A 16,279-nucleotide genomic window follows, 5' to 3' on the forward strand; every position below is an offset into this window, starting at 1 on the left:
TCTGTGAATAAAACTTTAATAATGTACAGCAGAAATTGGACAGGCTCATTCTTATATTAAAACAAAAGATTTCCTATATTACAACTTATTTACATTTGCATACTGAAGAGGTAAAGTGTCTAAGTGGCTATTTTACAATCCTTTCTAGTAAAATGTACAAAAACAAACAGAAGTACCGAGAATGCCGTTCGGGGGCCTTGATGGCAACAAAAGAACGGGCTTGGCCTTGGTCTGTGAACCCGGAATCCAGAGGTGCAGGTCGCCCTAAGGGTCAGGGTTAGCCTCAGGGGGCCAAACACCACGGCTTCAGGCTGTAGTTTCTCCCCAGCCCTCTAAACTCCTAACGCTTATGGTTAAGAGTGGCGAGGGTGAGGATGGGAGCTTCCCAAAAAACTGCTCAGTCTTCCCCAGGGGGGAGGAACTGGACGTACGTGTGGTGAGGACAGAGGGCCACCTAGGGAGCAGGCTAGTGGCTTGGGAGTCCCTGGGTCGAGGAGTGTTGGCAGATCCCAGAGGCTGGTTGTGATGGGCACGGGGAGTCTAATCCCATAACCACTTAGAACCCGCCAGGTTCTGCAGGGCAGAGGTGAGGAAAGGAAGTCCCCTGATGACACAATTGGTATTCAAGGGAAATTAGTCAATAGCCAGTAAATTGGCCCAAACAGTTAGGGGGAAATCTCCTTTAATGCAAGGAAAGAGGCAACACATCAGGAAAATAAATAGAAAGGCCAGGGGCATCGGGGAGACAGAAGCAGGGAGAGGGCTCCCTCCTCCACAAGCTTTGGCAGCAAGTCGCTGGCTGGAGGCAGGGGTGCTGTGCAGCTGCATCCACACCATGCTCCCCGGGCAGGGAGGAGGCGCAGAAGGAACGCAGTGACTGGGCGCTCTGCCCACCACCGGTCTCTTTGGCGCGGGAGGCATCCTTGCTCCTCGGTGGTCTTCTATGAGAGCAATCATTCCGGGCTCAAAGGCTCTCAGAACCAACGACTGTATGGAACTTCTGGTCTCAAAACAGGCACCCACCAACTTGGACCAGGTCCTTCCTCAGTGCTCCAAGGGTAGGACCCAAGCCTGTCTTGTTCACAGCCGTATCCCAGCACCTAGCACAGTGCCTGGCACCCAACAGGCACTCAACATTAGCTGAGTAAACGCCTGGAGAAGGAGCAGCCAGCTGGACAGTGCACAACAGGCCAGGGCCCTGGCCCCCAGCCACTCCAGGACTGGGGGTGGGTGGGCAGAAGCGAGAGGCCCACCCCAGGGCAGGACGGGCGCGCCCGTGGAGGGGACAGGCCCAGGGCAGGACGGGCGCGCCCGTGGAGGGGACAGGCTCAGGGCAAGGAGGGACGTTTCCAGTGTGACTGAGCTATGTGCGCTTGATTGAAGCTTTTTTTTTTTTTTTTTTTGTGGTTGTTTTTGTAAGGGTTTCTTTAAAAACAAATAAATTGAGAGGTAATCATCACATAGAGATGGTTTTCCTTTTATAAAAACTTAATAATATTAAAAAAAGTTAAAATCTAGACCCTCCCAATAAAATTAAAAAACAAACAACAAAAAACCCACTCCAGTTAAAAGTTATGGCTTCAAAGTCATTACATACCTAAGCTATGGTGACCAAACCCCACCCACAACCGTGCTTCTAGACATCGCTCACTACTACATTCAGGTTAAATATGACTCGGCTCAGGCTGCTCCCTTTAGCAGGGCCCCTGAAGTGGGTACAAGCCTCCTACCTTCCCTCCACCACGATCAGATAATCCAGTAAAAGACCCATGCAGATGCCTCCCTCCCACCCGCACTCCCTCCCCACTCCCTGCCCCCCTTTCCCTTCCCCACCCTAAACCCACCACCACCAAAAATATACACGGCTGTTTCCAGAATCTGGGACAGGAAAGACAGATGTGACATTCTAATCCGAGCCCCACGATCTGGGCTGCAAACGCATTGGGCCTTCCTGGATGCTGCGAGGACCATGCATGCCCTGGGCTGGCTCATTTCCCACGGTGGCAGCTGACCACACGCCCAAGACTCACACCGAGCTGCTTTCCCTGCCCACCCACCCTCCCTCACATCTGGACCCCAAAGCCTGCTGGGCCAGCTTTGGTTCCAGTCTGAAATGGAGCGGTGCTCACGCAGGGTTGGCAGAGCCGCCTGTGGGGAAGGAGGGTACCGTGGCTCAGAGCTCTGGGGCAGGGGCAGGGGCAGGGGCAGGGAGGAGACCTCTGGGCAGGGCACCAGGAAACGAGACGCTGCTCACTACTGAACAGAGGCACCAGCACGAAGACAGCATGGAGAACACACCCCTGACCTGCACATGCACAGAAAGCTCAAGCAGGGAAGTACGCACCTACAGACAGACACGCACACACACACACACACACGTATGTACGTACACACACGTACACACACGCACGCACACACACAAGGGCGTGGCACGGACCAGGCACAACAGGAGACGCACCTCGGCACATGCACACCTGGCTGGACAGACAGGGGCGGATTCCGTCTCCGCCGGCAGCCCCTGCCGATGTCTGGGCGAGGGTGGAGCACGGGGCCCAGAACTGCCTGCCAGAGTGGCTGCGCTTCAGGTTCCTCGGGGCCACCTCGGTGCTGGGGCCGGTTCCTGGAGGAAAATCTCAGTGCTGCTCAGCACTCGGCTTCACCTGGGCCCTCCAGGCCGCCGTCACCACTCCTGGATGTACCCCAGGCGCACCAGGTTGCGCGGGACTCCCCACTACAACCCGTTCAGAGTTGTGGCACTGAGTTCTCACACCATTCGCTCAGAGTCTCCATGCCACTAGGAGGTAAGTATAAAAGGTGTCTGTGTCTCAAACCCAACATGGGAGTGAGCGGGTCTCCCGGGCTCTGTCCCTCTTTCGGACCAGGGCTTCTGGCCACAGAGGGCTGGGCAGAAACGAGAGGTAGGCCTCCATCGTACGCTCGACATGGCAGCTCTGTGTAGTCCTCGCTGCCCAGGTTGCATGTAGGGGAGGGAAGCAGGGTTAGATCTTCACATCTTCCTGCACGCTGAGCTGGGAGAGGGTCTTCTTAATGCGCAGAGCAGTCAGGCGGGCCGCGCCGTTGGCGTACCAGCACTCTCGCATCATCTTCCCCATCACTCGTAACGCCTGCATGGAGACCCAGAGGCATCAGTGTGACCCTGCCCCGCAGAAGCCTTTCTGGTCCCCAGGCCCCTCATTTCTCCGTGAAAGTCTGCCAGGATCTCCTCTCCCCTCTGAACCTAGGGAAACACCTTGCAAGCGTCCCTGTCCCCATGGCTCGCCCTGCCTTAGGGGCCGGGCTGTGCAGGCACAAGGAGAAAGCTTCCGCAGGAGGGGGAGCTCCTTGCAAGCACCGCGAGCCGCCCCATCATCTGCGCAACCTGGAAAGAAACACCCACAACCACCTGTGGTCTGACAATCATTTCTATCAGGTTTGAAAATCCATTTTCATGATTGTTGTTCTTCTATTTTACTTAAAAACTTTTTTTATTGGTTTTAGAGAGAGGAAAGAAGGGAGGGAGAGACACAGAGAGAGAGATTTGTTGTTCTGCTTATTTATGCATTCACTGGTTGCTTTTTTAACTTTTTCAACTTTTTATTTTATTTTATTTTTTATTATTTTTTTAAATATATTTTATTGATTTTTTACAGAGAGGAAGAGAGAGAGATAGAGAGTCAGAAACATCGATGAGAGAGAAACATCGATCAGCTGCCTTCTGCACATCTCCCACTGGGGATATGCCCGCAACCCAGGTACATGCCCTTGACCGGAATCGAACCTGGGACCCTTCAGTCCGCAGGCCGACACTCCATCCACTGAGCCAAACCGGTTTCGGCTCAACTTTTTATTTTTTCAATAATTTTTATTGATTTCAGAGAGGAAGGGAGAGGGAGAGAGAGATGGAAACATCAATGATGAGAGAGAATCACTGACTGGCTGCCCCGCCCTGGGGATTGAGTCCACAGCTCAGGCATGTACCCGACTGGGAACTGAACTGCGGCTCCTGGTTAACAGGTCGAAGCTCATCCCCTGAGCCACGCCGGACGGGCTGGTTACTTTTTTGTATGTGCTCCGACCGGAAATCAAACTCACATTTGGGCACATCAGGACAATGCTCTACCCAACTGAGCTACCTGGCCAGGGCTCACCTGCCACTTTTTATTGTTTGTTAATCCTCACGGAGTGATATTTTTTCCATTGGTTGTTTTTTGTTTGTTTTTAGAGATAGTGGAAGGGAGTGGGAAAGACAGACAGAGAGGCACCGATGTGAGAGAGACACATCCACTGGCTGCCTCCTCCACATGCTCTGACCAGGGCTGGGGACGGGGATCGAGCTTGCAGCCAAGGTACATGCCCTTCACCACAACCGAACCCCGGACTCTTCAGTCCACAGGCTGATGCTCTACCCACCGAGCCAAACCAGTTAGGGCCATATGCTACTTTTTAAAAGAACAATTAGTAAGACCCCAGTGGAAACTAGACCCTGAAAGCAATCTTGTCAGAGGCCGAAAGCTACACTGTCATTGCCAAGATGACACAGGCGACCACTATAGTCAGGCCAAAAGGTGACGTGGAAGGTCGCCTAAGGACTGCTACTGGTTATCGAGGGCTATAAAGTTCCTCGATTGCTGCTCTAGGCCACTATTTTTCAAAATTCCGTTTAACAGTGGAATTTTCAGAGAGGAAAAATATTTTTTTCCCTACTTTCCTGAGTAGAGTCCCAACAATACAAACAGTGGTGACTGAACAGAGGGTGGGGCAGGGCAGTAAAAGCAGCTCTTCCAGCCTCACATTCATCCTCTGAAGTAAACCCAATTGGGGTTCCAAGGAACATTTGGAAAATGCTGCTGTATTATACAATGAGAGGACATCATGTAAAATGTGAACGAAGTAATTTTTTGGTCAATGCAGAAGCGCCCTCTAGTGGTTATATTCCTGAAAGGCAGAGCTGCCTGCCAGTAGTTGAGCAGCCACCTATGAACCAGGTCACCGCTCCATCCTGGGTCAGGGCCCATGCCTGGGTGACAGGCTAGATCCCCAGTGAGGTTGTGCAGGAGGCAGCCAATAGATGATGCTGTCTCATCATCGATGTTTCTCTCTCCCTCTCCCTTCCTCTCTGGAAAAAAAAAAAAAAAAGCAGAGCTATGAGGGAAAAAGAGGCCCAAGTGCACTTAGCTAGGCAAAACCTGCTCCCCCTGAAGACTCTAAGACCCCGGAACTCCATGTTCATTAGGACTCTGTACAATAAATTTGTCATTTCAATTCTTTACACAAAATGTTCTGTTTTTAAAATATATATATATTTTTATTGATTTCAGAAAGGAAGGGAGAGGGAGAGAGAGATAGAAACATCAATGATGAGAGAGAATCACTGATCAGCTGCCTCCTGCGCGCCCCATACTGTAACCCGGGCATGTGCCTTGACCCGGAATCGAACCCTGACCTCCTGGTTCATAGGTTGATGTTCAATTATTGAGCTATACCAGTCAGCCACGTTGTTCCCTGTTCACTTCATCTGCCATCTTCCCCAAATTCAAATTCTCCGCATCCTCCTCCGCTCTTCTGAGTTGTTAGAAAGGCCACCTCCCTCACAGACATGTACTCACTAAGTCATCTTTCCAGTTACACAGGTCTAGGAGCTCCCACTAGGCTTTTGTTTCTGTCTCCTGTTGACCACCTATCTTATCTGTGTCCCCAGGGCCAACTGCTTCTACTAGGCTGTGGATTCCAAAGGGGACCCTACAGTGCCCAGGACAAGGGACTGTGGCCTCTCAGGGCTCAGTATATAAAGTCATAGCACAGTGGTATTATCGTAACAGACACACTCAGGGGTTGGACCCACTGTCAGGTAAGGTAAATAACCATGCAGACGGAAAAGCAGCAGGAGGTAGGGGAGCTTCCTACCTCATAACTCTGCCACCAGTTGGGGATGTTGGGACGCAGCTTCTGGTCACATACAACCTTGCGCATTTCCTCAATGGAAGGGTCAGAGGGCACTAAGTCATAATATGGCAGCTGATATTCTTCATGGACTCCTGGAAGAAAAGAAAATGTCCACCTGAGTTACCAACAGGAGGAGGAGATGAGTCAAACTCCAATGAGAGCAAGCACACGGTGGCCCGCACACACCACGTCCCGCTGGGAGGGAATGGGCTCCTTGGAGAGCTCGGTGGATCTAGGGCTGGGGCAAGAGGTACAGATGATTAGCCAGAAACATCTTTTTTATACCAAAAGGCAAGAAAACTATCAAAGACTACTGAGGTCAAGTCGACAGGCACCAACTTGAAAAGCTCCCAACCAGTCAAAGATGAGAACATTTATGCAATAGTAAGATTAATAACTTCCATGGAAACAAATATTTAAAATCCACCAGTTCAAAAAAAAAGTCTTCCAGTTCATAATTATACTAAACAGCAAAACCCTCAAAATCAGTCATCTTTGTAAGATGATAGGTAACACTTGTTATTTCGATAAATGGACATCAAGTATTTTTCCTGCTGTTCCTGTTGAAACTATCCACCTTGGTAACCATGGAGACAATTAGGGGAAGTTTCTCCTCCAAGAAGAAATCTAGAAGAAGGCTGATAGAATCAGAATATTGGCATTTTTCAACCTCTAATGAATTTGGATTTGGACAGTGATCACTGATGGCTGTTAATATCACAGAAATAGAGTTACCAGCACTATGTGCCTTGTAACAGAAGAACTTTTGAAAAAAAAAAATCTGATTGTAGTCACTGAATGTAACTATCACAGAAAATTCACAGGAACACATGAACTCTATGAAGAGACAAACAGGAAAATTTATGGGACAAAAGACTGGATTTCCCAATTAAAAAAACCATGGGGGGGCAGGAAATGGGATGTGAAACCTACCCTATCCTATATAATAAAAGGCTAATATGCAAACTGACCAAATGGTGGAACGACCAGTCGCTATGACACACACTGACCACCAGGGGGCAGACATTCAACACAGGAGCTACCCCCTGGTGGTCAGTGCGCTCCCACAGGGGGAGCGCCACCCAGCCAGAAGCCCTGAGCCGGGTTCACGGCTGGCGCGCACAGTGGCACTGGCGGGAGCCTCTCCCGCCTCCATGGCAGCACTAAGGATGTCCATCTGTTGGACATTCCCTGAGGGCTCCCAGAATGTGAGAGGGCACAGGCCAGGCTGAGGGACTCCCCTCCCCAGTGCGCGAATTTCATGCACTGGGCCTCTAGTAGATTATAAGAGACTTAAGCAATGCATCAATCAACTGCAACAAATGAACATTAACCCTAATTTTGAACAAACTGTTCAGGAGAAAATTGGGGAAATCTCAACACTGACTGATGTTAAATGATATTAAGAATTAATGTTCATTTAAAAAAGCGTGACAAGAGTATTATTTTTGGAAGTCAGAGCTACACACTGAAATATTTTCCATAATAAAAAATTAATTTAAAAAATTCAATGTGCCCGAAACCGGTTTGGCTTAGTAGATAAAATGTTAGCCTGTGAACTGAAGGATCCCAGGCTCGATCGATCCCCAGTGGGGAGAGGAGGGGCATGCTGGAGGCAGCTGATCAATGATTCTCTCTCATCATTGTCTCTCTCCCCCTTCCTTCCTCTCTGAAATCAATAAAAATGTATTTTAAAAAAATCCAATGTAACTTTCTCATGCCCTTTTCCAGGAAGAATTCTGCTATCCGGAGCTAAGAGGAGAGACTTTTAAATAGAGTCCAGCCAGACCAGTGTTGCTCAGTGGTTGAGCATCGAGCTATGAATCAGGAGGTCCACCTTGGTAACCATAGAGACAATTAGGGGAAGTTCAATTCCCAGTAAGGGCACATGCCCTAGTTGCGAGCTCAGCCCCCAGTGTGGAGTGTGCAGGAGGCAGCTGATCAATGATTCTCATCATTGGTGGTTCTCTCTCTCTCTCTCCCTCTCTCCCTCTCCCTCTCCCTTCCTCTCTGAAATAAAAAAACAAAAAGCAATAAAGTTGACTTGGTAGTTATCTCAGGGGTAGTTAAGAGCTTGAGCTCTGACCTCAATTTACCACAGGTTGAATCCTAGGTTATCAGCCATATGATCTTGGACAAATTAGCTAATCTCTCTATGATTTGTTTCTTCATCTGCAAAATGGTGACAATATTAGTACCCACTTTACAGGTTTATAGTAAAGATTAAACTAATTTATACATAAAAAGGGATAAATGTTAGCATTATTATTATTATACACTTAGCCCCAATTTCTGGATGGTATGAGGAAGAACAAATTAAGTTACTCAGGTTAAGATCTGTGTGACCAGATTTTCTTAATCTGTTTTCTGTATATAAGGATCAAAATTTTAGATGTACAATTCTATGAATACCTGGGTGCCTTCTCCATAATTTGGATCTTACCAAAAATATTATAGACAGAAAAAGATAGTAACACAGAAAAGGATCTAGCTGGAAGACTCACCAGTTCTTTTTTTTTTTTTTTAATATATTTTACTGATTTTTTTACAGAGAGGAAGGGAGAGGGATAGAGAGTCAGAAACATCGATGAGAGAGAAACATCGATCAGCTGCCTCCTGCACACCTCCCACTGGGGATGTGCCCGCAACCCAGGTACATGCCCCTGACCGGAATCGAACCTGGGACCCTTCAGTCCATAGGCTGACGCTCTATCCACTGAGCCAAACCAGTCAGGGCTCACCAGTTCTTTTTAATTCATTTCATTTCATTTCATTTCACTTAATCCATTTCCCCTGACTGGAACTTCTTACATTAGAGATAACGGGCTGAGGGCAGGGCTCTAGTGGTTCCTGAACTTGAGGGCAGCATACTTGAAAGTCACTGTAAAATACTGATGTACTAAGCTGATGATAAACATGTTCTCAGCTAAACCTGACACTGCCTTTTACTGGATTCTGACATAAGTGAATAGTTGCAAATTCCAAAGATTTAAGAAAAAGTACATGAGAAAAACTCATTTTGAGAAAATTCTACACACTGGTAAGCTTTATCCTACAAATTGAGAAATTTCCGCTATTAATTTGTCAATGAAACCCATGTTCCCCAGGAGCGCAGCTTGAGAGCCAGTGTGTTAGCATACAATGCCTCCTGTATCAAGGAGACGCCTGCAGTAGCTCCATTCTATTCCTGCCCAGGACTTTCGCAACCTCCAGGCCCAATAAGAACAATCTGTTAAAAATTTTTAAAAAGCCAAATAGGCCTCCAGAATGTTCACCACAATGTAAAGCACTACTTTAGAAGCTGGTCCAGAGAGCAAACACACCCTTCGCACAGCTATCTCCAAGGTTCCCTCATTTGTGATGAGAACGCTGTGATTGACGGAGTCTGTCACTAGGCATCCGGCAGGTTGTAAAAAGAAAGGAGGCAGTAGAACACCAGCATCCTCAGGTGATCAGCATCCTAGACGGGGAGGCAGGAGCAAGAAAAGGCAGAAGAGAAAAGTACCTCCAGAATTGCATCTTCGAGCAATCTCCCAATATACAAGCCCGAGGGCATAGATATCAGCACATTTAAAGGAGTCAAAGTGCTTCATGTTAATGGTTTCATCAAGCACTTCAGGGGCCATGTATCTGCAACAGCAAAGGAAACATGATCATGCAGAGGAAAAGATGACTTCTCTCCTTAAATCAAGGTACTGACTTGGAGACCCTCAGAATGTGGGTGAGTATTACCCCCAAAAAGTCCCTTGGGGATGAGGAACTGATCAATGTTTTTATTGCAAACTCCCATATTTTGGATTCGAATCTAAATTCTTCAGCATAGCTTTAGGAAGTAGCATAGGCTACTCTTATTTGTACCTCTACTTTTTAACATCAAGATTTATTTTTAGCATGTTTTGATTTCTTGGCAGAGGTATTTGTACTGTGGGTCACAGGGCACTAACAATATGTAATATCTAGTTGCTACTGGGGTCTTGGACTTTGTTAGATGTAGCCACAGTGACGGGTTGAGCTTAAATTTCATTCTGTACTTCTTTACCTTACTTGGTTGCAGATAATGTGAAAATTATTCTAGATAGTCATCAAAGTCCCTCTCAGCTAATTAATACTACTATACACACACACACACACAGTAAGGCAAATTAGCGGATCACCTCAGGCCTCACAATTTGGGCCCGGGGTCATTCATTCATTCATGTCAAAGGGGAGGGAAAAGCAGCAAAACAACTTAGTGAAATTCACTGAGATTCAACTGATAAGCAGACCTTCTCTTACTTCTTCCTGCACAATGAGGAAGGCACGCATGGACCACTCAGGACAGGCAGAGGGCCTTCCTACCGTTTGGTTCCCACCCTCTGATTTGGGGCAATGTCAATGGTGTCTGTGACTGCATCATGACGGACGGCCAGGCCCAGGTCTGCAATGGCGCACATGCCATTTTTCTTCACTAGGATGTTCTTCGACTTTAAGTCTCGATGAGCAATTCCAGGCTTCCCTGGCAGAGAAAAAAAACAGGGACCTTTAAAGAAAGATCGTAAAAATGTTACAAGCAAGTCTACAGCCGGACTGAATGTTAGGAAGTCCCATGAGTTTGAGTCCTGGCTTTGCCTCCCACTAGCCCAGTAACCCTGGAAAAGCGACCTAACCCAACTATACAGACTAACACCAGTACTGACTTCACAGAAATGTTGTGAGGAGTAAATGCATTAACGTAGGTAAGTGATGAGCTCAGAAGGGCATGTGTATTAGATGATATTACCATGACTACTACTACTACTCGCCTTCCCTGAACTATTACGCTCAAGTACTGAAGTGCTGAGGAATTCAAAGAAAAACTGCTGTGTTGGCTAGCTGTTAGAATCAAACAAAATCACCAACAATTGACCCTTTGAGTGCCAACCAATATCCTAGGAACTATGCTAAAACTGTCCAGGCATTTTTGCTGACTTTACAGCAAAGCCATCTGTCAATACAGAGTGAACTACTAGCATCTAATAGTGACACTGCAGGAGGAGCGCGAAGGTGCTCCCAGCACCTTTGGCGAAAGACAGAAGGAGCACAACTGTGCTCCCCGGCACTCTCGGGGTTAATAAAGACTGCTGATACCTGATACCCGACAGACGCTAGAAACAGGACCAAACTTTTAATGGCTGGTCTTCTGTCATGGCAGCAAGTGCTGTTGCCCTGGTCAACCAGGCATCAGGGAACACACCCTGCCACTGTGACAAACAAGATCCAGGATTTCCTGAAGAGCTGACAGTACAGTCAATAACCAGGGCTGGTCAAGGCCTTCTGCCTCCAGAAAAACCTTCCTAGACTAAGGAAGCCCAGGGCGTAATCCACCAAGCAGTCTTTCAGCCAGCTGCCCGCAACGTTGTGTGCAATTACGAAACCGACGCTCCTGCACAAGCGCCCCCTGCCTCGCCTCAGCTCCTGTGCACTGTGGGCTTCTGAGGGGCCTGCTCAGTGAGCACCAGCTCCAGTCCCGCACTTTCCCACGAGGGCCCCGCGGGGTGCTGGAGGCGGTGGGAGAACCCCAGAGACCCTCTTGTTCTCACTCAAGTCAAGTCCAAACCTCCCTCCTTCAGATTAGACGACAGTTCCTGAGGTCCAGCTCCAACGTGCTCAGGAAGAAGGTGTCTGGGAACCAAATCAGGATGGTACAAGCTTTTAAAGGCAACCCAGCATCGCTGCCCCTCGGCTGGGTCCACTCACCTTGGGTGCCCACGATCTCCATGTGCAGGTGTGCCAGCCCACTGGCAGCAGACAAGGCCAGCTTAATCATCCCCTCGATCGTCACTGTGTACCGGTTAAGATAATCGAACAGGGAGCCATGCTCATGGTAGTCCGAGACGAGCCACAGCTGTGTCCAGGTGCCATTATCTGCAGAGAACCACAGAAGAGTTCCAGAAAAGGCACAACCACAGAGGTTAAAGCAGGAAGGAAGATGGGCACCCCATGGACTCCAGTTGCTCCTGAACTCCCACCTCCTGCCGCCACACCTCCGGAGGCCTCCTCTGCGCCCGTTTCACCTGCAGGTGTTTCAGGCTCCAGGGAGGACAGAACAGCATTTCGTTCTGAGACCCGCCCCCTTATTTCTCGCAGGTGGCTGTAGGGTCTGGACAGCATCCCACTGTAACATCCTCCAGAAGAGGAAGCGTACGCTCAGAGAGTAACACTGCTCCCGATCCTGAGGCGACGGCTTCTCTACGCTAGCAACCACCACTGGCTGCGCCCACACCCGCGGCGGAGGCTCCGCAGGCCCTCTCTGCAGCGAGACCCTTTTTCAACAATGGAATTTATCGTGGTGGCATGGGTTTCAGGTTACAATTCTATAATACATCATCTGTATATTGTATTGTGCTCCAGTCTCCTTAAATCACCACCTATCCCCCCTTTATCTTCCTCTACCTTCCCCCACCCCATTCTCTAAGACGCTTTGAGCACAGCCCAGCCCAGCACCTGTCTCATTTGTAGCATTTCTTTCCTAAATCCACTGCTCTTCCCAGGTTATGGGCTCTGAGCAGGAAAGAGCTCCTTTGTGCATTATTGCATCCCAGACCAAAAAACACTTTTCAGGGCATGACGAGCACACATCCAAGGATTCCATAGAGGTCGTCTCGCCCTCAGAAGAGCAATGGAAGGTGGACAGCATACACTCTTATACATTGTGGGTGTGGGTGTGTGTGCAGTGGGAAGGAGGAGGGGGAGGAAGAGAGGGAGAAAAAGTAAAACCAAAAGCTGTCAATCTAATTGGGTTATGCTGCAGTCAATAGGAAAATTGGAAATTGGATTGAGATCTAAATTCCAGGCCGGTGCTGGTTCCAGGACACGACACTGTACTACATATCGTGTTAAAAAGGCAAGTCAGAGGAGTCCCATTTCCCCCTCCCCTGGTCCCAATGTGGGCTCGACTGCCAGACCGACTCACACAGCTGCCAGATCAAGGGAGTGGCTTCTGAACAGCACTAGTCTTGGCTTCTCTGAACAGGGCTCCACTCAACACACCCCAATTACACTCCAACCAGCCCCCAAGTCTTGAGGACCCTGCCACTACGTCAAAAGGGAAGACATCTTTTGATCCTTTAAAACAGATGTAAGATTTAAGTTTTATTCCAAGGTGATGTTGTTTTGTTCAGAAGGAGTAAAAAATTCTCTTCCGCTTCTTCCCTTGTGTATGAGACCAAGACGTTTCAGCTGGGGGGGCCGAGATCACTACCAACCCCGAGAGCAATGTGAGGAATGCGCAGCCTGCTGCTGTTTTAGGAAGGAAACATAAATACTTAGCATCTTCCGTAGGCTCTGTAGACACTAACTTCTAAAAATCGCTGTGCCCTGGGAGCAAACTGGGTCACAATTGCCAGGCGATTCCAAAACGGCAAAGCCCATCACCTCATGGTCTCTGACTCCAAGTGGACTACCTCCCGGTGTGTCTGCTGTCCACTCTTCCTGGGGCCTGTGAGGGCAGGGACTGTGTCTTGTTCTATGGGCAGAGGTCCTGCCTATAGTTGTCAATAGATGATGTTACTGAACTAATGAATGAAATTTCAGTGACCACCCATTACTTCATAAAAAAATACACTCCTCTCAAAAAGGCCTCACCATCTGGCCTCCGGGACTCACTGCTGTCTTCTGCTGTAACACAGCCACCAAGTTACTGCAGGTTCCCAAACACACTTCACCTCTGCTCACCTGTCTAGCGTGAACCTTCCACTGGTTTTGCTTTCTGACCAGCTCCTGCTACCCCCGCCTCAGCCAAGCTCAGGTGTGCCCTCCTGACCCGCAGCTCACCCCGACTGTGCTCACCAGAACAGCACGTTACCTGATCACACCCTGTAACCCACCGTTACTTCATCCCTTTGTAGTGAAGGAGGCCCTCAAAAATGACCACGTGCCTGGCCGCACAAGGAGGACGCAAAAACAAAAGCAAGAACAGGAGCGAGGAGGAGGAGGAGGAGGAGGAGGAGGAGGAGGAGGAGGAGGAGGAGGAGGAGGAGGAGGGAACGAGGGACCTCGGGTATAAGCAGACCCAACGCCGAGTCTGAGAGCCACGAGGGGGCACTCTGGCGGCAGGCAGGCCACTGCTTTGCTGCACCTGCTCCACTGCCAAACTGAGCCTGCTGCTGGGGTGCCTGCCACAGAACGTGGGCGACGTGCTTTTCTGGGCCGGAGCTGAGGCCACACACCGTTCTTCCCTCCAGTGGGGCCCCTCAGGGACTACCCTGGGGGCGGGGGGGGGGGGTTTGAGAGTGTCTTGGAAGGGAAGTGAGCAGAAGGGGCAAGAGCTTTATCCTGTTCACCTGCTTAATAACTGCTTATTTACTTGCTAAGTAACCTGGGTTTCCACATAAGCTTTTTGTAGAAGGAAAGTTTGAAAATCATTACCTTATTTAGATTCTCTATGGGCAATAACTATGAAGGCAAACAGAGCTGTGTTGCCCCAGTCACCCCTCCATCTGGGACCATGGTTGGCTTTAGGACACGCTGTCTCCACGCCCAGCCCTTTACCTTTATTGTCAGCAGCAATAAATCCGAGGATGTTTTCGTGGCGCAGCATGACTGTCTGGTATATCTCTGCTTCCCGGAACCAAGACCGTTCCTCACGAGAAGAGAAAATTTTCACAGCCACATCACCACCCCTCCAGCGGCCGCGCCACACTTCTCCAAACCGGCCCTTGCCAATAATCTCCTGTAAGACGATGGTCCGGGCCACTGTGCGCTGGACAAAAAGTGGTAACCCTATGGACCAAAGGATGGAAAGAAAGCTGACACTGTAATTTTGCTAAACTTTGTAACTCCCGCTTTCACTGCCACACTGAACAGTCTGATCGCCGTGCCCCATGCTGCACTGCTGCACCGGCATGCAGAGCTGTGGCTGCCCCGTACCATGTCCAGGAAGTCCACCAGAAGACTAAGCCAGGTAGCGCCTGAGAGTGAATACAGAAAGGGAAATGCAAAGGATTAGCTGTTCCTGATCTAAGCAATTTATCCTCTCTGTTAGCGTGGATGACAGATTTTAATATAAACATCTGACCAGATTTATCAACTCTGTAACCAGCCACCTGTGGGCCAATCCATCCACATCTGCCTTCTGCTGATGAAGAGGAAAGAGGGAAGAAAAGATGAAATGAGGACTTGAGCACTGGGAGCACCTTCTGGCTCTCTGATCATTCGCCACTAGAGGGCAGTGCTGCGTGTCCCATGAAACCCAAATTGTGGTCAGGGCATGTAAGGATCTAGAGAGCAAAGTTCTGCTCACAGGTGGAGCTCCAGACGCAGAATGGGAGACCACCCATGCTTATTCTAAGATTAATTTTATTGTCTTTCTAGAACTCATTTATTGCCTCATTTGACTCATTCAATGTCTCCCTATCTTACCAATCCACCCCTACCATCATGACTCTTACCTCTCTCACTTCCTCTCCCTGACCAAATAAAAAAATGTTATTAATCCCTAACTCTTGAGGATGTAAATGACCACTTACTGTATGCTTCAGGCACTATGCTAAGGGCTTTACATAAATTACCTCATTTCCTCACCAACATCTGTAAGGCGGGTATTTTTATTATCCCTATTTCACAGATGAGAAAACCGAGACCCAAAGGGAGAAGGTTAGGTAACTCCTTCCAATGCACAAGCAGCACGTGGCAATACGGGATTAACACCCAGGACTGGCTGACTCTAAAGTCCGTGCTTTTAACTATATGCAGTACAGAGCCCGCAAAAAGTTTCTCAACTTAGACCCCCACTCCCCATCTTCTCTGTGCCAGTCCTAGTTCAGGCCCTGCTTTAAAACATTTCCAGCTGGTCTTTCTGCCGCCCATCTCACCCTGCTCCTGCCCCGCAACCCACACACAGCCCTACCTCACCCTGCCCTCTCTAACAGGAGGTTGGCAAATGAATGAATTCATCCTCCGCACCACCGCCAGAACTCCTTCCACAGGAAAAGTTTCAGTAGATGCCTCTTATCTTGCCAGAAAAAGCACAGCGCTCAAGGTCCTTCCCTCCTGGACAGCCTGCCCCTTCCACCCCCAGCGTGGCCACTCCATGCTGGACTCTGTCATTCTCTAAACACTCGGTGAACTTTCATGCCTTTTTGTCCTTTTGCTCAAGAGATTTTCTTTGGCCTGGAATGTTCCTTGTCCTCTCATTTCTCTTAAAACCTCAAATTCAGTGTTTAAGACCCCTTTGAGTGCACCCTCCTCTGCAGGACCTTTCCCAACAATCTCCATCCCTTTTATCCAACTTTGGATCAGCTTCCTTCTCATCTTTGTTCATCCTGTATCATCCAGAGGGTGTTCTATATATATTTGTTCATGTGAATTGAAAGTCACG

At 48.8% G+C, this 16,279-nt stretch overlaps 1 protein-coding gene across 1 annotated transcript in view; it reads right to left on the minus strand.

Moving 5' to 3' along the window:
- ACVR1B (activin A receptor type 1B) overlaps positions 1-16,279 on the minus strand; it is a 36,437-nt gene continuing 20,158 nt past the window's right edge. Inside the window, exons 4-9 of the mRNA XM_081082266.1 lie at positions 14,452-14,682; positions 11,659-11,826; positions 10,282-10,438; positions 9,449-9,573; positions 5,905-6,035; positions 1-3,125 (exon numbers count right to left, since the gene is read on the minus strand). Of these exons, the coding sequence (XP_080938392.1) occupies positions 3,000-3,125; positions 5,905-6,035; positions 9,449-9,573; positions 10,282-10,438; positions 11,659-11,826; positions 14,452-14,682 (938 nt within the window). The 3' untranslated portion in view covers positions 1-2,999. The remainder of the gene's footprint in view (positions 3,126-5,904; positions 6,036-9,448; positions 9,574-10,281; positions 10,439-11,658; positions 11,827-14,451; positions 14,683-16,279) is intronic.

This window comes from Myotis nattereri, assembly GCF_964212035.1.
Source record: "Myotis nattereri genome assembly, chromosome: 2".
Classification (NCBI taxonomy): Eukaryota; Metazoa; Chordata; class Mammalia; order Chiroptera; family Vespertilionidae; genus Myotis; species Myotis nattereri.